Here is a 22,908-nt window from a genome sequence, read left to right on the forward strand (position 1 = left end):
ATTAGTCCAGAGGAAGTCAAAAAACCAAGCAAAGCATGAGCCAATTTGCTCCTGCAGGGGAAAAAAATCCTTCTTGTTCCCCCGAGAGGCAATCAGGTATCCCCTGGATCAACTTTACCTAGAAATGTTAGTATCCTTTATATTCTGTGTATCTAGGAAAGAATCCAGGTCTTTTTTAAAGCAATCCACTGAGCTGGCAAGAATGAAATCTTGAGGGAGTCTATTCCACATTTTCTTTTTAAATCTCTTTCCTCCAGACAGAGTGGCCCCCTGTCCTCTGTGAAGACCTCAGGGTGAAAAACTCTACACTGAGTTCACTATATAAACCAATGATGTATTTATACAAGTTGATCATATCGCCCCTTAATCTTCTTTTCTCAAGAGAGAAAAAATTATATTCCTCTAATCTTTCCTCATATCCTAGTTGAGCTCCTCTATGCCTCTTATAAGGTTGGTTGCCCTTCTCTGCACTTTCTCCAGTTCCCCAATGTTCTTTTTGTGAATTGGTGCCCAAAAACTGAACTGCATATTCCAGATGAGGTCTTACTAATGCTTTGTACCGGGGTAATATGATATCTCTCTCTCTGGAGTCTATACCTCTTTTAATACAAGAGAGGATTTCGCTTGCTTTAGCATTGGCATTGCATGCTATTAATAAGCTTGTGATCTACCAGAACTCCCAGATCCTTCTCCACCATTGATCCCCCCCCAGTTGTACCCCCCTAGTATGTATGATGCATGCATACTCTTAGCCCCCAAGTGCATAACTTTACATTTATCAACATTAAACCTCATTTGCCACTTAGTTGCCCGATTAAACAGTGCATTGAGGTCGGCTTGTAAGTTGGAGACATCCTGTAAGGACGTTATTCCACTGCACAGCTTGGTGTCATCTGCAAAGACTGAAATGGAATTTTTAATTCCAGAACCTATATCGTTTATAAATATATTAAAAAGGAAGAGTCCCAACACTAAACCTTGGGGTACACCACTACAACATTAGACCATTCAGAGTATGAATCATTAACCACTACTCTCTGAATACGATCTTTTTTCTATCCATTTACAAAGAGATTTTTCCAAGCCTGTAGACTTAGCCTTACACATTAGCCGTGTGTGGGGAACTGTGTCAAACGCTTTAGCAAAATCCAAGTAGACCACATCCACCGCCACCCCTTTGTCCAAGGTTTTGCTCATCCCCTCATAAAAAGAAATCAGATTTGTTTGACAACTTCTGTCTTTCATGAATCCATGCTGTCTGATGCCTAAAATATTTTTTTCCAGCAAGAACTCATCTATGTGGTCTTTTATCAAACTCTCCAGTATCTTCCCAACTATAGCTGTTAAACTAACAGGTCTATAATTACTTGGTAAAGATTTTGATTCCTTTTTAAATATTGGCACCACATTGGCCTTACGCCAATCCAGTGGTACTATGCCAGTCATTAAAGAGTCCCAAAAAATGAGAAACAATGGCTTTGAAATAACAGAGCTCAATTCTTTAAGGACCCATGGGTGTATGCCATCCGGTCCAGGTGCTTTATTCACCTTTATTCTGTCTAAATATTTCTGGATCATATCAGTTGTGAGCCAATGTGGATCATCTGGGGCGGTGTCAATACTATGCCCATTATGGACAAGAGTTCCCCCATGCTTCTTTGTATACACAGAGCTGAAGAAGGTATTTAATAAATTTACCTTCTCTTTGTCCCCAGTCACCCACTCTAGATTATTTTGTAAAGGGCCTACATGCTCGGACTGGACCTTTTTACTATTAATATATTTGAAGAATTTTTTGGGGTTTGTTCTGCTATCTTTTGCAATCTGTCGTTCGTTTTCAATTTTTGTGGCCTTGATTTCCTTTTTACATATTCTGTTATATTCTTTGTAATGTTTAAACGATGATAGTGTTCCTTCATTTTTATATTTAATAAAAGGTCTTTTCTTATTACTTGTAGCTTTTTCAACTTTGGCTGTAAGCCACATAGGTTTGATTTTTAGGCTTTTGAACTTGTTGCCCATGGGAATATATTTTACATTGTAAGCAAATAAATTGCAGAATCTCTACATTTTATTTAATAAATCTTTTTATATTACAGTGTTAGGGGCTCAGTCACACTATGTACAGTTACCTGTATTTTTCCTCATGGATAAATGCAGCTAACTTCAATAACAGAGAAAACAACTGTTCACAGCAGAACACAGCGTTTCTCAGTGCGTTCCAGAGAAATGCAAAAATATGCAAAATGTTTGCATGTTACCATCACATTGCTCTGGCTGGCCCTGCATGTCACTGCACAGCTGTGCAGTGACATAAATGAATTGTCCCATGCTGTATTCCTGTACATCCCTGTGCCGCTAAACATGACCCTGCAGGGAGCACAAATCAAACTGCCTATGTGAACAAGGCCTTAAACATTGCTAAAAGACATCTAAACGGGGTGGATAAAATATGTGCTCAGGCATTATAAACAACAAATTTCAATATCCTGATAGAAACCTACAGCTCGTGCCCCCCACCCCAAAAGATGCTATAAAAGGATTTAACTAAACTAATTTAATTTTGCTACTTCCCTCTGAACAATCTACAGATAAGTACAACAATTTTGCTTTACTTCGTAAAGCAGACTTCCATGCAACCATTAAAGCAGAACTCCATGCAAAACATTTTTCCCAGTTTTGAACAGAATGGGGAAAAGTTAGAGCTTCTGTCAGGAGCTCATGGGGAGCAGACAGGTTTACCTTTTCAGAAGAAAACAAGGTTCCATCTGCTAAAAGGAGAGGTCATGTGACCAAATGCCTAGGTCTTTACACATGTAGCAAACGGCAAAATGTCAAGAGAAAGCTGCATTTTCCCATCAATACAAGCCTAACGCCTATCAACACAGGCTCATATGGAGACAATGTCATCATACAAATACAGGTGTACCTCGGTTTACAAATTTAATGCATTCTCTGGGACATTTCATATTGCAAAAAATTGGTAAACCGAAACGAGGTTTCCCACAGGAATGCATTGAAAACCAATTAATCCATTCCGGAGGTCAGAAAAAAGTACCAAAAAAAAAAAAAAAAAAAAAAAAGTCTTACCTGTTCAAAACTCTTTCTAAAGTGCACTTTAACCACTTGAGCTCCAGAGGATTTACCCCCCTTAATGACCAGGCCTCTTTTTGCTACTTCGCGCTGCACTAATTCAACTGATAATTGCGCGGTCATGCAATGCTGCACCTAAACAAAATTTACGTCCTTTTTTTCACACAAATAGAGCTTTCTTTTGGTGTAATTTGATCATCTGTGCGCTTTTTATTTTTCACGCTATAAACAAAAAAAGGCCAAAAATTTTGAAGAAAAACAATATTTTTTACTTTCAGCTATAAAAAATATATAGTAAACTCAAAGTTAGTTATAAATTTAGGCCAAAATGTATTCTGCTCCATGTTTTTGGTAAAAAAAAAAAATCCCAATAAGTGTATATTGATTGCTTTGTGTGGAAGTTCTAGCGTCTACAAACTATGGTATAAATACTGCAATTTACGCCATTTTTCTGCTATACAGCGCTGCGCTAGTTTAACGGACAATTGCACGGTCATGCAATATGGTACATAAATGAAATTTACATCCTTTTTTTCCGCACAAATTGAGCTTTCTTTCGGTGGTATTTGATCGCCTGTGCGGTTTTTATTTTTTGCGCTACGAAAAAAAAAGGCTGACCATTTTTGAGGAAAAAAAAACAATATTTTGGACTTTTTGCTATAAAACATGTCCAGTAAAAAAAAATGCAAAAATCAAGTTTAGTCATAAATTTCTGCCAAAATGCATTCTGCGACATGTCTTTGCTAAAAAAAAAACCCAATACGTGTAAATTAATTGGTTTACGTGAAAGTTATAGTGTTTACAAATGGCGGGAAAGATACTGGGATTTTTAGGTTTTTTTTTATGCTAATAATGGTGGCGATCAGCGAATTATGGCGGCGATCAGGGACTTATGGCAGCGACTTATGGCGGGACTGCGGCGGACATTCTGACATTGGGGGGTACTGACATCCCCAAAAACACTAATACAGTGATCAGTGCAAAAAAAAACAAAACACTGACACTGTACTAATGGCAATGGGGAGGAAGGGGTTAACTTTATTTTGCAGGGAAGGGTTATAGGAGTGAGAGGAGTGTTTTACTAGGGGGCGGGGGTGTGTACTGGACGGGACAAGGCTGATCGAGAAAGAGAAACTGTTCTTTCTCGATCAGTTCGTCCTCGAGCTGACAGGGAAGTGACAGACAGCACAGCTACTGCAGCTGTGCTGTGTTGTCACTGTTTGCCGCAGATCGCCGGGAAACAGCCGCTAAGGACCGTCTGTGACCCGGCGACTCACATCTGCGGCGGTGATCCGCGGGACAGATAGGGCGGCGGCGGCACGCCTCGCGTGCACCCCCTATTTTTTACAAAACACACGTTTTAAAACATGGTTTTGCCTGCGAGTGCCGCCCTGCCGCCGTATATATACAGTGGCTGGGCGGCAAGTGGTTAAAGGCATAAATACTGTATAGGGACATGATTAAAAAAAAATGTATAAATGCATTTAAAACCAATTAATCCATTCCAGAGGTCAGAAAAAAATCAAAAGAAGTCTCATCTGTTCAAAACTCTTTATAAAGTGCACTTTAAAGGCACAGGGCCAGCGCTAAGAACCTCCTAGGTGCAATGCATCCTGGGGAAACTTACTTCGTATTGCAAAAAAAATTTGTAAACCAAAAATTACGTTAACAGAGGTGTTAGTAAACCGAGGTATGCCTGTAACAGGGAGCGAAAAAAGAGATGTAAGCATGCAACACACCTCAAAATGTCAGATGCTGGGGGCACTAATAGTAAATATAACAACTATTTTAAAATGCTGTTGATCACATTGTCTCTTTAAGAACTTGTTTTGATGGTCTTTCGTCAAATGCAGCTTTTTTTTCCCCTGGATGACAATGTCTCTTTCAGTGACCACTCTTGACACTATAACCAAGTATTGTAAAATTAACAAAAGCAATAAAGGGCTTCTGGCTGATTAGGAAAAGACTGCGCATACCCCTAACCAACCAGTAGACTTTTTTAACTCCTTCAATGAGGGCAGTTTAAAATAGGAAAGGAAACGGCTGACTGGATTCTATCCAGCCATACTTCATAAGGCCTACTGACTTCACAAATGTTATGGTAATGACACTGCTTTAAAGTGTAACTAAATCCAAACTTTTGTTTTCCAAGTTGGATAGAGTAGGAGAGGGCTATAACCCCTGCCATTTTTTTGTTGCCATCTGTGTTCCATACGGCTGATTTTCCTTAATTTCGTGCTAATAGCCAAAACAGTAAGTGAGAGAAAATCCCTCCAAAGTGAGGGAATCTAAGGGTGTCATATCAGGGTCCCCAGGGTGTTGCCATTGGAAGATATTCCCTCTATTACTGTTACGTCAACCAAAGATTTGGAATTTTCAAAAAGAAGCTGACAAATGTTCTAATCCATCTCCACTTTCTTTGTCCAAAGCTATAATAAACCTTCAACCATAGTTAAATTTTAACTTTTTTTCGTAGGGGTAGCAAGCACCTCTGATACCTAGCAAGTACTTGCACCACAGTTCACCACTACACTACCCGACTGCCTAGGGCACTACTCAAAGCAGTCACTGACTGCAAATGTTCTGCTGCACCCGGGACATCATACCCTTGTAGGTGTACAAGATCTTCTGGGGTAAGGCAATAATTACAAAAGATTTTGTTTTTACATCTTTTCTGGCAACAATTACGATCCCATAGATAGTTTGCAAAATGTATCCGTTTGTATTTTTCTTTACAAATCTTTTCGCTGGCAACGCTACTTCCCAGGACCACATGGGGCAGTTTTATCGGGTTGGAAAGCTAGGTTCATAGAGTTTTATAAAGTAATGGTTTCACCTTTCCCTTCGGAGAGGTAATGCACAATTCTTTACAAATAGGAGATGGGATGGTTGGCAGGGAGTGCTAAGAAAAAAATGTTTGATCTGTAAGTATGAATCTCTCAGTTTTAGGTATAGCGCTATCAAAATTGAGCACATTATGTGTTGTACTTTTCAAGACTACACACATTTTATAAACGGATTACCCGTGCAAGTAGTCATACATCACACCACACCATTTTTAGCAGTAACAAATATGGCACCATTGTATTATGATCACAACACTGAACAGGAACCAAAATCATTTCTTAAAAATCTTTAACTATTGCAATAAGCACCAGATGGAACAGCAAGCTATAGGAGGTGAAGCATGCAGTTTGTAGCACTGAACACATAACAAGGGGTACAAAGGGAGGATGTTCTCATGCAGCTCAAGAATAAAGTAGCTAGATTCTGTGCTGAGCTGTTTTTGGTAATGGACGGGTCTTTCCTAACAGACTATATTAAAGACTCCAAGAAGGAAAGCTTTAAAGGACTGTTCTGACGGCAGAAATTAGTGGAAGTATTCCAGAAGAAGAAAGGAAAATAAAGTTGCACAATACTGCATCTGAATAAATTCTAGATTATTTTCCTTTTTCTCCATTGCAGGTTTAACATGTTATTTAAAATAATATCTAACAATCCCACTAATCAATCATTTTGATAGTGGTATTTTTGCTTTTCAAGCTGAACATACAGTCAGGTCCATAAATTCACAGGTCTAACATTCACCTGATTTGGATGTAAATACCCTCAAATTAAAGCTGACAGTCTGCAGTTAAAGCACATCTTGTTTGTTTCATTTCAAATCCAATGTGGTGGTGTACAGAGCCAAAAATGTTAGAATTGTGTCGATGTCCCAATATTTATGGACCTGACTGTATGAGCCATCTACCATTTACATTCATGCAAATGCAAGGACACTACAATTGAGTTACTTGTGGCTCAGGTAGTCTACTGGAAAATGTTATTCTGCATTATTATTTAGAGGTTACTAGTTTGACATGAACACACAGGCTCTGCTCTAATCTCAGCAGTCTGCTACTGTTCTAATGAATTTGACTAGTGTTTGTTTTGGTTTTTTAAGTCCATCCTCCCCAAAATTCTATATTTCCATCCGAAGTAACAGGCATGGATCTGACAACCCAGGATTTTGAACCATAATAGTAACTATGATAAAACCTAGACTTATAGGTGACCTGTGGCTAAAGCAGTGGAATTCTCAGGTGTAGTGCTACTAACCAATCCACCAATCACAGTGCAATGCTTGTGTGTGTTTTACAATAACTAGACTGTGATTGGTCCTCACATTTGTGTGAATGGTTGGTAGGGCACTATATGATAAAAAGCATATGACCCTTATCACTAGTACTCTTAGGGAATTAGGCTTACAGACTTAGCAGTCATCTATGGCATGTGATACTACAACACAGTAAAATCTACTTTTAAATTCTAGAAAAAAACCTGGAAAATGGGACAAAATGTATCTGGTCATTATAACGTATTAGATTCAATGTCAAAAGGTCAAAAATAAAATCTTCTCTGCTCCATGTGGAACGTCAAGATTTAGCTTGGCGACAAACATGTTTTACTGTTAATAGTGAGGACACAAACCACTAACATGGATAGACACATGATGACCGACTTATGGACATAAGTAATTCACCTGGGATTTTGATATTCGAATTACAGAGGGGTACTTTGTGCCACTATGGGGAGTGACGGGAAGCTTCCTGCGGCCAGTAGAACGGGAGGAGGAAGAGTAGCTTTCGGCTGACTGACTCTTGGGGATGCCAACCTCTCTCTTGGGTGGAGATTCTGTGCGACCCAACGGGGATGTTATAGGGCTTGTGAAGCGTATGGGACTGCTAGGAGGTCTTGAGGTAGAGGAAAACGGGATGTGGGAAGCACCAAGCTGTGAATATGTCATGAGGGGGAGGAAAAAAAAACAAATAAATAATGCTTGCAAATGCCATGACTCGTAGCACAAGTCATGGATGTAGGGCTTTGTCTGCATTTCCTCATAGAAGCTCTATTGAATAAGATAAATGCATGAAATCCAAGCATTTTTAAGCATGAACAAAAACAAAATGTTACGCCTATGATCTTCACGACACAAGAAAAAAAAAAAATCAATCCTCTGCAATTAGACATATATGAGACTGGCCAATAATCACCAATTCATTCCATTTTTTTCTTTACATGTTTAGATGGAATGGGGAAAGGTTAAATCTGCTGTCAGGCTTCACTGCTACCTGGGGTGCCAGAGAGAATCCATCTCAATTTTTGTTCTGGGGACAACCTTTTTCCAGATGGGAAGCAAGGGGGAAATGGACAATAAAAAGTTAACATTGGTTCCAGCTTTTCCCTACTTAAAGTGGTTGTAAACCTCAGACATGAAATAAGAACAAAGAATATCTTTCATAGTGTGTTCTTTTCTCAATTAGGAGCACCAAATGTCATTCCTGTCGGCTGTCTCATTCCTCAGCTATCAGCATAACTCACTTCTGACATGTTTTCTTGATACCAAGAAAAAAATGGCGATGGGGAGGGACCTCCAGCAGATTGACAGCCTCAGTTCCTGTGAGCTGTGTGAAGGAAGGGGGAGCGGGGGGAGTGTTGCTTCCCTCCAATTAGCTCTCAGAGTTACCTCACTGAGCTGTGCAATGTGTAATTTCTGATCTTCGCCCCTTTTTTTCTGAACTCAGACAAGTTTATAAATTCTGGACTCGAAACTGATGTACAGAAGAGAAGATTGCACAAAACAGGTACATCTTATGTAGGCGGATTTGTTTAGTCACCTGAGGCCAGTTACTTCACTGGGCATACGTAAGGGTTTACAACCACTTTAAATTAAAAATGTCTTCATTAGGTCTGTTTTCATTACAAAGATTTCCCCTTACTTCCCGTCCTAGGAACAACATTTTCAGATAGGAAATGAAGGTATCTGCTAATAAGTCTCCAACTACAATAAAACCTGACGAGTTCTAATCTTCCTCCACTCTATCCAAAACAAAATGAAAAATTTTGATTTTGGCATAAACTTTAAATATGATAAACAGCAGCTACTGAAAGCCTTTAAAAGGATTCAGTTTCTACTTACAACTCCACTAGAGGTCTTCTGGTGTGAAATTAAAGGTATCATGATCTTAAAACTCATGTAAAAAAACCACAACATCTGTACTTCTGTATATGCCACAATGTAGACCATTTTTTTAGAATCCAATACTGTTACTTGATGCAGTCTGCCCTGTCTGTATACAGCCAAAAAATCTACTTGCTGTACATTTTTTAAAAAATCTGAACAAATTTTATATTAAACAATGTGTGATTGATTTTAGTGGCCTTCTATGGTAATATAACAAATATTGCTAAGACATTACAGGAAACACACAGTCTGAATGCTGAACAAAAATAAAAACATTATTGGGGGGAGGGGGGCGTTTACCCTCTGATCGGTTTATTTTTAATAAAAGGTTGCTTACCGGAGTGATTGCTCCTTCTGCCTGAGCCTCCATTGGACTTGTAGGTGTCGCTGGAAGCAGTTGGCCAGCAGCACCTGACATGACATCCAATTTGTCCACACACACACCTGAAGAAACCATGATGTCGAGTCCAACCCTTGGATCTGGTATATTATGCCCCTTATTATCGGTCCAAGAGCTTGGTTTTGGAGGACCGTCTTGTGGAGATTCTTCCAGCACCTGAAGCACCTCTGGTTCCTCTTCTGATGGGCTTCCTGTCACCCTCTGACCGTGATTTCCACTTGAGCCATAATCCTTCAAATCACGCTCTTTGTCCACAATGACCCACTCTTTGGAGTCAACCTCCTGCCGGCAGGAGCTCAGATTCACAGCTACAAACCCATTGCTAACAACTCCATCCAAGTGTTCTGGGGAACTCGCTGATCCAGGCTTAGAACCCTCTGGCACATACTCATCATCATAATGCCAGACATGGTCTGCATGCATAGAAGCTGGAGCAACAAGTGTCTTCCGCGGTTGAGAAGGTGAAGGAGAAGAGCCATCAGCAACTGGTCCATCTTTTGAATGTGCCTCCTTCTGAACTTTTTCAGCACTTTAAAAGAACAAAAATACATTTAAAAGAAAACAGCTTGACAACAACATGAATTGTTACCACTGAGCATCTAAGCCAGTCAGCTGTGGCAATCAGCCACAACACCATAATACACAGCTAACCAAGCTACTATGGTATCATTTGTTGAAGGACAACCTTTATCAATTTCAGGAAGCAACTTACCCTTACAAGGTATATTATATTCAAAATCGAACATTAAATCTGGAGCACCGATTCAATAGTTCACTCCAGTCTAGGGCGGACTGACCATTCGTAAACTGCCGGAGGGGACCCCATGAGAGTTTCAGTCCGTTCTGAGAGGTGCCCACAGCTTTAGAGGAGGTTTAAGGTGGGAGGAGGCAGAGAATCATGACATTCCTGCCAGCGGCGATGCAGCACTGGGAGAGGGGGACTCAGAGAGAATTGTGCTGGCCAGAATGACAGAGTGATGGTAGACCCATGGGGATGAGGGCAGCAACAGACACTACGGTCACCTCTCCTCCCGGGGAATTCAGCGGAGGGGCGGGGCCACAGTCCACATCCCCGCTGTGGAGGACTGCAGGTCGATACTGGAGAGAGCAGAGTCCACTATGGAGCAAGCAGCAGGTCAGTGATCGTAAGCCCAACAGCTTAGTGTGTGCACTCTGCTTTATTCTAATCTGTACCAGCCAGGCCAGCCAAAGTGTGATAGTACTCACACACTGATATTATTATTATTATTATACAGTATTTATAAAGCGCCAATAGTTCGCTCAGCGCTGTACATTACAAAGGGAGACAGAACATGTGACAGAACAATACCAATACAATGCAAAACATGAGGGGATCAAGGGCCCTGCTCTTTCAAGCTTACAATATCTGTACATTGAGTGCACACTGATCTCTGTACACCGTGTGCCACTGTACTACTGCATAGGGAATAGCACTCAGTGTATAAAGATCAGTGTTATATACTGAATAGGGAACAGCATTCAGTGTATAGACATCAGTGTCATATATAGGGAATAGCACATAGTGAGTGCTATTCCCTGTATACAACACTGATATCTGTATTAGAAATGGACCAAACACCCCCGTTTGGTTCGCTGTTGAACGTCCAAACCTACAGAATGTTCGACCGCGAACTTCGAACACAAGCTGAACAACTGAGCGGCATATCTTCCTGCATCTGAGTTTGTGGTAAGATTCCGCTCAGTTACTAAAATACTGCATGAGTTATACTATTAGTCATGCGGTATTTTAGTAGTGAGAGATTCATTCATGTTTCAGCTGTCAGTGAGGCTCCCCGCTGACAGCTGAATGTCAAAAGAACTGTTTGCATTGCCCGACAAACTTTTTTTTTTTTTTTTTTTTAAATGACATGGGTCCCCCCTCCCATTCATACCAAGCCCTTTGGGTCTGGTATGGATTTTGAGGGGAACCCCCACGCCAAAATGTAAAAAAACAAAAAACGATGTGCCCCCCCCCCCCCCCCCCCCCAAAAAAAAATCCATACCAGACCCTTATCCGAACATGCAGCCTGGCAGGTCAGGAAGGGGGGGGGGGGGGGGGGACAAGCAAGCGGACCCCCCTCCTGAACCATACCAGGCCACGTGCCCTCAACATGAGGGGTGCTTTGGGGCAGAAGGCCCCCCCAAGCACCTTATCCCCATGTTGATGGGAACAAAGGCCTCTTCCCCACCGTGGGCCTGTAGTTGTGGGGGTCTGCGGGCGGAGGGGCTTATCAGAATCTGGAAGCCCCCTGTAACAAGGGGGCCCCCAGATCCCAACCCCCCCCATGTGAATGAGTATGCGGAACATGGTACCCATTCACAAATGAAAAAAAGTGTTGTGTAAAAAATAGAGGAGACAGTCTTTAACAAGTCCTTTATTAAAATAAAAATTTAAAAAATGTCCCCGAAGTAGATCCAACATCAATAACGATGCACGCTGTCGCCGCTACCCGAAAAAATAAAATAAAAAACCCACTCCGCTCACGACGCCAGCTCCCACCATCTGACAGCTGCTCCCGCATTGACAGTTCTTATATACTGTCATGATGTCACAAGGGGGTGGGGGTTCATCCCGCCCCCTTGTGATATTATCATGCGCTGTGATTGGTCAGGTGCATTGCTTTGACCACTCACAATGCACTGTCAGGGCACAGTGCATTGTGGGGTGTGGCGGGCAAACACCGAACACCCGAACGGCCCATCCCCAATCTGTACATTGAGTGCGGCTCAGTGTGCAGATATCAGCGTTATATATAGGTACTAGCATTCACTGTATAGAGATGTGTTATATATAGGGAATAACACTTAGTGAGTGCCAGGGATGGAATGCCCAACAGACTGCACTACCCAAGGGCCCAATGCCAGTAAGAGGCCAATCCTGGTATTTTCTGGAACAGGGGGAATCTGACAGTTGGGGATGATCAGGGCAGAGGCAGTTACAAGCACCAATATCCCTGTATGGCTTTCCATGAAGCAACTGCAAGCTGCTTCTCCTCCTCTCCCTCCTATGGTTTTCAGCTGCTTCATGGTAAGCCATACAGGTAAATCAGTGCTTGTAATCCCTCCCCCCATCACTGCACCAGTCATCCCCGACTTTCCATAAGATTCCCCCTGCTCTCTGAGCCCCTGTGTGCTCCCCTGCCCCCCTGCAGCGCCGACAACATTGTTTCCTGTTGGCTGCTGTGGGGGATGTGTCAGTATAGACGGGGGAAGGGGCCAGTAAATATGTCATTTACAGGCCCCTTTCTTTTCTGCATGAGCACAGTGAGTGATCTGTCATTCATCTTTAGTGCAGGTGAGGCTACAGAGAAAGGGACCGGAGAATCTTCAGTCCCTTTCTCTTTCTCAAAAGTGAGACTTCAGGCCAAAAACCCCCAGCAGGGCTGATAAAAAAATTGTAATAAATAATAAAACATTAAATTGTAAAAAATAAATTAAAAAAATATATAAAAATAAAAAGACTAGTGACACAGTCCATTGCGCCCCCCCCAAAAAAAAAAGTGTTGTGAATAAAAATGTAAAAGAAATATAAATAAATTGTAAAACATTAAGAAAAATTAAAAAAGTAAAATTTTAACAAAATAATAGAAAAAACGAATAACACTGTCCACTGCTCTATTGACAATGTCCACTTCCTTGCTGACACCATCCACTGCCCACCCCCCCCCCCCCCCCACAAAAGCATTGTGAAAAAATATGTAAAAATTAACATTGAAATAAATAATACATAAAGTAACAAAAAAAATAAAATTAAAAAAATTAAGGGCTCATTAAAACAGGTTCCCTCGAGTATGGATGAGTGGATTGTTTGTGCAGACTGTTACTCTATGGGGACGTAGTGAGAGTGCAAACACAGCTGCAGATCCGCTTTTGACAGGTGTGGGCGAGTGGCCCTGAATGCACACTGTTTGGGGCCATGCACCTGCACCCACAGGCCTGTCAAATTAGGACTTCATAAACTTATTAAACATTTCTTTTGAACATAACGTAGAGAAAATCTGTGATGAACACATGTACTGTGGGCTGTGCAATCTGGTTGGGCTTTGTGTGGGTGTGGCTTGACTTTGGGTGGGGACACAGGGGCCCCATGATCTTCTATTGCCCGGGGGGCCCCATGAGTTGTCAGTCCGCTCCTGCTCCAGTCCCTTTTATCAGTAATCTGGTGACCTAAGAAACGTGCTTGTGATGAAGGACAGCTCCTGCCAAACACACCAACTGCTAGCTTATTACTGTAACTCACATGAAGAAGGCCAATATAAAAAAAATTCTAAGGAAAAAAAAAAAAAAAATCAAAAAAAGGAGTTTGTAAGCCACCAAAAAGATTACAATTTTGGTAAATCTGAATCTGATTACTAAAGTGGTATGCAGTGACACAGAGAAGTTACAAGGGACAAAATTTCAGTTCCTGTGACGAGGGATCACAATTTAACTGTTTGACAACTGCAATCTGTATAATAAAGCTGAAGTGAATTAAAAAAAAACAAAACAAAAATAAAAATGAGCACAAGGGACATGACTTATTAATAACGTTCTATGTTCCTTGTGCTGCTAGCTCCTGGTTTCCTTGAAACTTTGCTCCAGCAATTGCCTCCCGCTACACCAACCACCATAGTTTTCCACTGTGGCGGGGGCTGATAGAACTGAGGAAGCTGTCCCTCGTCAAGAGTGCCCAACTATGTTTGCCCATTCTGCCCAGCACTTGCATTCATATAAACTGGTACTTCAACTTCTATGAATGAAATGTGATCTATGAATGGAGGAGGCAGACCAATCATCTGTCCATGTGTGCAAAGAAACAAACAGAGGGCGCACGGGCCTAGTGCATTACCTTCTAAAAATTAGATTTATTGAATATAACGTAGTATAGTCACAAAAGAATAAAATGAAAGGCACATCAGAAAAAAGACAGCATGGTCCAATCTCCCTAGATGGTGGCTGTTGGGGGACTGTAGGCCTCCAAATGGCTGACAAGTTTAGAGACAGAACCTCTTCCTCAGAGCCTCGAAACACGTCAGCCATTTGGAGGACTACAGTCCCCTTTGATTTTATTCTTTTGTGACTATACTACTTTTTATTCAATACATTTCATTTTTAGAAGGTAATGCACTAGGCCCGTGCGCCCTCTGTTTCTTTGCACACAGTTTCTTTGGATCTCCCTGGTCCGTTGAGGGCAGCAATGCTTGCATTCCCAAAAAGTACTCCATGTGGGGTTACTGACATTGTGGAGCTCATCGTTCAGTGCAGGAGTTTCAGCATTCATTTGCTCATGCTTTTTTTTATCACTCATCTGTCCATCCTCCATTTACTGATCCTTTTTGATGAGACTTTGAAGGATTCTGCACATTAGCCATCAGAGGGTGACCTGTATCTCACTAACTCAGTCTCATTTACCCTCCCTGCTTAAAGTTAATGTAAAGGGAAAAACTCTTTCCGGACAGAGTAGGGAAGGGTTATACCCTCAGTTAGGTTTTTTTTGCTGTCTGTGTCCCCACTGGGACGATTTAGCATCTTTATTTGTCCTAACCATTGTCACTGAGACAAAATAAGTGGAAATCCTTAATTTTAGAGGTGCCACAAGAGCGAGCGGCGAGGGAAAATTTTACAGTGGGAATGAATATTCAGGTGACTTTTTCCCCTTAAGAGATTTCCTCTCACTTTCCTGTTGTATCTGTAAGCAGATGTGAAGGGTGCCCACTGCTCGCACATGCACAGTGGGCAACCAGCTGTGAAGCCGCAAGCTATCACAGCCAGGTGCCCACACTTAACATGCCAGCGCCGGGGACACAGGACAGCCAGTGAACCCATCTGCAATGAGGACACCACTGGATCCTGTGACAGGTAAGTGGCTGTTTTTATAAAAGTCAGCACCTACAGTTTTTGTAGCTGCTGACTTATTCTCACCAGAGACTGGAGCTCTACTTTAATATGTCAGCTGCACAGGGAAGGCATACTTGTCAATCATTCAGGTGAGTTATAGACTTGCATTATGAGAAAGAGCAATGAAAAAGAATCCGTATGGCACACTGCAAAACCTGTGTATATAATGGGCAAATATGAATGCCCCCATTAACACATATTAATCAAAAAACATCCCGATAAAAATAAAGATGAATACAAAATAAGTAAACATATACAGTATATATAAAAATATTTGACTATACTTCCACTTTAAAGAAAAATTGTGTGAAATTTTAGATTTCATCAAACATGATTTTTGCTGGATAAAATTAGCAGCTCACTGACTGGTTCCATTTGTTGCCTGTAAAAGCCCATTCATGGTAAACTGGCATGGTCTTCTGACAGTCCTCCCCACAGCAAGGTATGCTCGCCACCTTCATTGCATTGCCACTCCATCAACCTGCTCTGTTGGTCTACTGGAGTGAACCTTCTGGGTATGAGGAAATGTGTGATCTTCCATGGACAATGCAAGGGCTACCCATTCACCAAGCCCAAACACTGCCACGTAACTGGGCTGTTATCCTCATCATCAGGGTAATCTACAACAGCAACCAATGGTGGAGCTTGCCCAGTGTAGACTCCTGTGGTAGGGAGGCCATAAAAAAGCATAGATTAATGAATATACCTTCCTGGAGGTCTGAATGAGGGCTATCAGAGGATATTGTCACTTTTTCTTTAGGGGAATGTGACTGTTTAACTACTGAAAAACATGGCCATAAAAAACTTTTATGTATAAATCAAATTGTACCAAATACAGAATGCATACCATTTCAGCATGTATCATGGCACAATAAGTGATCAAAGTACAAATGTAAATTAGCATTAAATAGAACCTACAGACCCCAACAGGGGATCTACACGTTACAAATGCCACATGTAAAAAGAAGTTGCTTGATTTCTGTTTTTTTAAGGCTTTTTTTGTAGCTGTTGGCAATTTAAATAAATTTCCTGACTCACTGAAAATGCACATAGGCTTCTAGATTGTACTGACCAGCTTTACATTAAGTTTTAGATTTTTTTTTTTTAATGTGCAAGATAGCACAGAAGTCTTTGGATTTAGTTACAAGAAATTTAAATTAATTGGCACACCCTTGCTGTGATTGAAAGCAGAACCAGAGAAGTTTTCTTACCAGTTCTCCAAGAACTTGTCAGCATCAGGTTTTGATTCCAAAGTCATTCTCTTCTCCAGTTCAAAGCTGTGTATGTTGCGCAGTTTGCGCAGAAGGGGTACATCTCGATCGAGCTGTGTGGTTTCGGATCGTACACGCACAGGAGAGCCAAGACTAGGAGCATTATGTAAACCATTTGCCTGGCCATTACTATGTTCCTCCTCAGTAGCAGCCTAAGAAATAAATACATTTGAAAAAGTTAGATTATTTTAAAACCCTACTAATGTACCTATTAGGAAAAAACACTGCATCCAAAACTATTTAGCCCTTGTTCACATGCGGCGATTATCTCCATGCCCCCTGCAGGACCGACTTTTACTGGCATGGGGATGCACTAGTGCTGTGCACATACCTATGCCGGCATCCCATTTTAATCTACTGGGACACAAGGCTGCGCAGACAGAGCTACTGTTTCCCTATATTGCATGCAGGTGTGGGTCCTCGAGCATATAGACGGTGTGAACAGGACCTTACGTGGAGGTTAAAGCCAAACCGCAGCAAAAAGCAGCAAGATAAAAAGGAACAGCAAAAAAGAAAATTAAAAACAAACCACTTTTGCTGCGATATTCAACTTCACTTTAGAGATATCAGTATTTCTTTTGCCGTTCTTTCTCCTCGGTAAGATGGCCAGCATCACTCAACCAATTTTCTCTCAGTCCAGGTCATCCTGGACCCACTGCACCCAGATGTATTCTCCGAACATAGATAGTGTGTGTTCGGAGCATATGACCATGCTTTCATCAACCCCAGACACATACTCGCATTTAGCGGCATCTTCTAATTCACCTCTATGGCCAGTTGTACAAACCAGCATCAGGCCCCAGGAAAGTGATTATGCAGGCTTTGCATGCAGTACAGTCCCTATATAGCCACGTGCATGAGGAATTACACATGCAATACCAAAATACCCAATTCAGTAAGAGACATAATTTTCACTATGTAAGATTTAAAGTTCACAAACTTTTCAATGAACTTTTATTAAAGCAGAACTTCGGGCACAAAAATTCTTTGAAAGATATTCCTTAATAGCCATACACTGTATAAATCTACTTTATGAGCACCAAATCCCTTTGCAAACCCAGAGCATACCCTGTAAAATCAGATGTTCTGTACATAGCCTGTGCAGGGAGCAGAGCTGTGGATGCAAGCTCCACCCTCTACAGGCTGCCTCCAGAAAACTACAGGAGGAGGCAGAGACAAGACCAGTCATCCTGCACAAGAGCAGAGACCAGCAATGACCGGTCTTTATTACCAGAAGCTCCTGCACAGAGAAAATTCTGCACTAGATTACTGCACAGATCTGGAAGTAGTGCACAAAGCACACCGAGACTTAAGAATATACATGCCTCTTCTATTTACATGATATTTGCTTATTTCAGATTTGAGCATTAAAATTTTCAAAAGTATAAAACGTTCAAAAAAAAAGTCCCAGTTTAAAATTCTACCCCTGCTAAGAGAAATTCATAACAATAGGACCATCTGGTAAAGTGGAAGTACCTTGCATAGTCCCATTTTAATCTTATTCCTGTTGGCATCCATTTCTTCCCAAACATCTCTCTCCTGGGGGCGCTGATGACTGGGTGATCCGGGGATCCTTTCAGGGGAGACCATAACTGGAATTCCATTCTCGCCATCGCTGAGTTGCTCATCTGGAAACACTTCATCTGTGTTCTCACGCAACAGGTCTCCAGGTATGGGTGTAGCATTTGCAATCCTGATAAAGGGGATTATTAGTTTAGTATTGAAGTTCACAAAAAAAGGAAGAAGCTGTGAAATATATTCTCCCCTTCATAGAGACAATGCACTCCTCAGGCAACTGGAGGTGCTTGTAATCACAAAGGGAGCTCATCCCATTTAAAACCTAAAATTAACTTTCTTTGTCCAGCAAGATCACTTTAAATGGTAAGTTCACTTTTTAAAAAAACGATAATAAATGCACATTTTTTGCAGGTAAAAAAAATGTACATTCATTATTTTTTTTCTTTAGAGCCTAGAAATCATTGCATCCGCGATCAGCTGATCGCAGGTGCAGTGTCAGGCTTCTGCACAGACTGTCAGTACCGTACTTCCGATATGGGCAGGCAGTTACTGCAGTCCAGGAAGCTCAATGGGACGAGTGCGCCCACCAGTGCCCTCACAGTAAACTGAGAACTACAGCCTGTCAGCCACAAACGCTGATGTTACTTGTAGGCATTCATTCACAGGAAACTGTGAATGAATGATGTGGCCATAGTCCCGCATGGCCGCGTTATTTTCATTTAGTGACCAGGAGGCAGGGCGAGGATCCCTGGTCTGCTATCATGGGGGGGTTTGGGGTGCAGATCCTGGAACATGTTACATGTTCCCCCCTAAAAACGGGTACAACACGTAACATGTTCTAAAAGGTGAACTTATCCTTTAAATGCCAGCCCCATCGGCTGCATATATGTACCTTCCCTTCAGCCACCTGGAGAAAAGACAGAATACACTGTTCGTCACGATTTGGAGCTTACACAGAGCAAAGGGCACACTCTCCACATCTGTAGAGCAGCACTGGGTTCTTGACTGAACAATCACCAAGACCTACCGCTGTTACACAGAAGGCGGGGATTAAGTCCGATGTTCACCCACACCATTTGTTTTTTTGGTTCCTGACAGCTAATTAGAGCAGGGGGCATTAGAGGGAAGGCTAGTATAAAATTCTGATGGTGTCAGCATTAAAGTAATTTTGTTGCTTTACCCTGGATGGGCTAAAAGCAGGTTCGGTTTAAAAGGTGAAGTTTAAATTAAACAAATGCATGCACATCTTTTTTATAGGTAAAAAAAAAATGTCCATTATTTTTTAATTAGGAGCCTGTACAGCAATGCAGCTGCAATCAGCAGATCACAGGTACAAAGCAAGGCTCCTGCAGACTGTCAGTGTAGCTGTCTTCCCACACCTCAGCAGAAAGGATCAATGAACTACCTAGAGCACTTATCAGCACCCTGGTAGTTAATTGAGAACTACAAGCTGTCAGCAGCAACTGCTGATGGTAGTTGTGGCTCTCCCATTCACAGAACTCTGTGAATGAATGACGCAAGTAAGTGGATGGAGCCCCACACGGCTGTATTTATTTTTTTAAATTGTGCCTGGTGGTGCTGAAAGAAGATCCCCATCCCGCTGCCATTCCGGGGACTCGGGGGTTCAGGGACTGCTCATTTAGGAACATGTTGCACTCTGGAGATGGGTCTAACGTTATGAAAGGTGAACTTGCCCTTTAAGCTATGTACAGTTTGATTTAAGCTACGCATCTGCTAAGTAATTAAAATCATTTTGCAAAGGATTAGAATAAAGCCAAATGCAGAGAGAATAATCATTAATAATTGCAAGTTAAAATGCCACCCAATTATGTAGTAATGTTGTAAACATTTATTTCAACCCAACTAACATGACACAGGGGATCCCATCTAGCCCAATTAAAAAAAAATTGTACTAATTGAACTTCATATTAATGACACACAAAATTCAGGTTAGCCTGCCCACAGTTCCTATTCTCTTGTACTCTCTCCAGTTTTAAGTACTAGGTCTAGCAAGACTAATGGCCAGGAATTATGCTAAAGATGGACAGTCATTCTCTATGACCAGGCCTGATGTATCCGCAGAAGGAATCTGGAGAACGTTGCACTAGCGCCGGGCAGGCTGAGGAGTATAAATTAATATGGTTTTATCAGGAAATTCATTAAAGGGTAAAATGGTTATAGAAGGTAGAATACAGGAAGATAGAAGAACTTATCCTAAAGGTCTAATATATCATTTTATTTTGGAAAACATTTGGCACTTTTTTTGACCATTCTTCTTACTGTGAAGGTTACATTCAATGCAAGTGGTGAACGATCACTGTTTTGGGAAACCATTAAATTGATGGGGTTAATTCCACTTTAAAGCCATTTCTAAAGCCAAGAACTAGGCAGGGAATACATGAAGGTAAAAGCACTTTGCCTTTAGAACCACTTTAGGTAAAATGTTAATTAGAAATATGCAAATTCGTTAAATTATTTTTTTTATTTTGGTCTTAGTGTCAGCATGTCTTGATCCATACCCAATAGCAGCAGGGGTTAGGCGAGTGTGAAGCTGTGGGGTGGTTGATGTTGTTGTGGTAGTTAGAGAACCATCCAAACCACTCGTCTCCCAGTCAAAAGGATCACTTTCCACAACTCCATAGGATTTCATGCTATTATCAAAGACAGATAAAAGAAGCTGCAGAGAGACAAAGAAGACAAAATCGGTAACTACCAGCTTAACATTAGACATAAAGTGGTAAGATATCACAGATATTCTCTTGGTTTAGTGATATTACAGATATTTTAAATATCCAGAAGTTAACAGAGTAGAGATACATCCACAATTTGAACAGACAATTTTAGGACCTGGATATCAGATGAAGTAACATGTAGCTAATAACACTGACGGGTCCTGCAGACTTGTGTGCAGACAAAGGGTGGATGGCCTGCATTTGTAGGAGAATTTTGTAGTACAGTGTCCCTTAGAAAATGTTGATTTTGAAAGGAAGTAAAGGTTTTCTGATAAATCTGTTGGGGTGTACTCATTTATGCTGAGCACTGTATATAGTGACAACTGACAGCAAAATTTGTGGTGTCTCTGTGGATGAGGGGAGGTTGGAGAAAGCACCCTTTTCCCGGAAGAATTTCACTATGCGCATGTGACAACTCATATGGAGGGTCTCATTATTTGGCATGTGCGTGACCAATGACACCAGGAAGACCTTAAAAGTGTTTGAAAGTGACAGCCTGAGGAGCTCATTCTATTCTCTCATCACTGCTTGTGAGACGCTTTTCATTCTGTCCTAGGGTATTTTCAAGTGTATATGCCTCTATATGAAGTCCTGGGTTTAAGCACTTTGTTGATTTATTTTTTTGTATACTATCACAATATCATGGTTTATAGAAAAAAAATTTTGATTTCACATATTGCTGTTAATAGATATTGGGTGTAAAGCCTATGGCCACACCACCCTGAATGTGCCCAATGTCGTCTGAAAACAAATCGGAAGCTAAGCAGGGTTGCGCCTGGTTAGTATTTGGATTGGAGAGATTGGAAGTAAGATCTTGGTGATTATTTTTCATTACGATTTATTTTTATCATTTTTGTTTGGGTCTGCACTTGTTATATACCTAAACCCAATTCATTGCTTCCATTACATTCCTGTTCCTGCTTGTAATAGCAGTTTGAGAAATCCAGTTAATGTCAGGCATTTTAAAGTCACCCATAATTAAAACCTCTCCCTTTATTGCCATTTGAGTTATCTCATCAATCAACAAGTTGTCAAACTTCAGCCCGCCTGTAGATCTGTATACTACACCAATTCTAAAGGAAGATCCCTCTCTGGTTGGAAGGTGGTCCTACAAAGTATTGGACTCGGGGGGGGGGGGGGGGGGGGGGGTGGAATATAAATGCACGCCACACTTTTCAGATATTTGCAGACAGTTTCGAAATCAATTTATCATTTCCCCACCACTTCACAATTATGTGCCACTTTGAGTTGGTCTATCACATAAAATCCCAATAAAACACATTTACGTTTTTGGTTGTAACATGACAAAATGTGGAGAATTTCAAGGGGTATGAATACTTTTTCAAGGCACTGTATGGCAGCTCCACCTCCTGTCTTCTCTACTCTGTTGTTCCTGTTTCGTGTATATCCTGGTATAGTTACTTCCCAGTCATTTGAGAGCGCAGTGCACATGCCCCTATAGAAAAGCTTACCTGTAGGTACAGTAAATATCTCCTAAACGTGCACTGTTTATGACATATTAAAAGGATGTCTATTGAGAGAGCTGTGTTGAGGCCATGACTCCTGCTTGCATACACGGGAGTGACCTCATTACAGCTCGGCCAGTCAAATGGCCAAAGCCCGCAGGCAAGACCCTGTGAAGACAGATTTCTCATCAGCAGTGTCAGGGCGCCACTGGAGGGATCTGTTTCACATGCAAGTCTGTCATACTATGCTAGTATGCAATGAATACTACCACATTATGACACTACCCTCCGGGGAATAGTTTACTACTTCTTTAATGCTGACAAAGCTATCAAAACCAGCTGGCCCCTATAAATCTATGGCCACTTAAGGAGTCAAGACCACTCCTGTCAGCAGGTGAGGTAACACCTCCAGAGGTAATTGGACAAGGGGTTAGAGTCCGTCCCCTATCTATACTTCATGCACACGTGTCTGAAGGAATTCAGCAGATCTTTTGTGGATATAAGCTACCTCAAATCTTCCTGTCTC

The 22,908-nt window shown here is 41.3% G+C and overlaps 1 protein-coding gene across 2 annotated transcripts in view; it reads right to left on the bottom strand.

The window, feature by feature from the left end:
• The window catches only part of TTBK2 (tau tubulin kinase 2), a 193,721-nt gene that overhangs the window by 8,175 nt on the left and 162,638 nt on the right, over positions 1–22,908 (bottom strand). The window contains exons 10-14 of one of the 2 annotated variants that reach the window (XM_089686882.1): positions 20,704–20,861; positions 18,143–18,359; positions 16,607–16,818; positions 9,435–10,026; positions 7,616–7,864 (exon numbers count right to left, since the gene is read on the bottom strand). In XM_089686882.1, the coding sequence (XP_089543008.1) occupies positions 7,616–7,864; positions 9,435–10,026; positions 16,607–16,818; positions 18,143–18,359; positions 20,704–20,861 (1,428 nt within the window). The remainder of the gene's footprint in view (positions 1–7,615; positions 7,865–9,434; positions 10,027–16,606; positions 16,819–18,142; positions 18,360–20,703; positions 20,862–22,908) is intronic. The other variant, XM_089686883.1, reaches the window with a different exon arrangement.

This window comes from Staurois parvus, unplaced genomic scaffold (genome assembly GCF_062004578.1).
Source record: "Staurois parvus isolate SC_StPar_1 unplaced genomic scaffold, SC_StPar_1.0 ptg000414l, whole genome shotgun sequence".
Classification (NCBI taxonomy): domain Eukaryota; kingdom Metazoa; phylum Chordata; class Amphibia; order Anura; family Ranidae; genus Staurois; species Staurois parvus.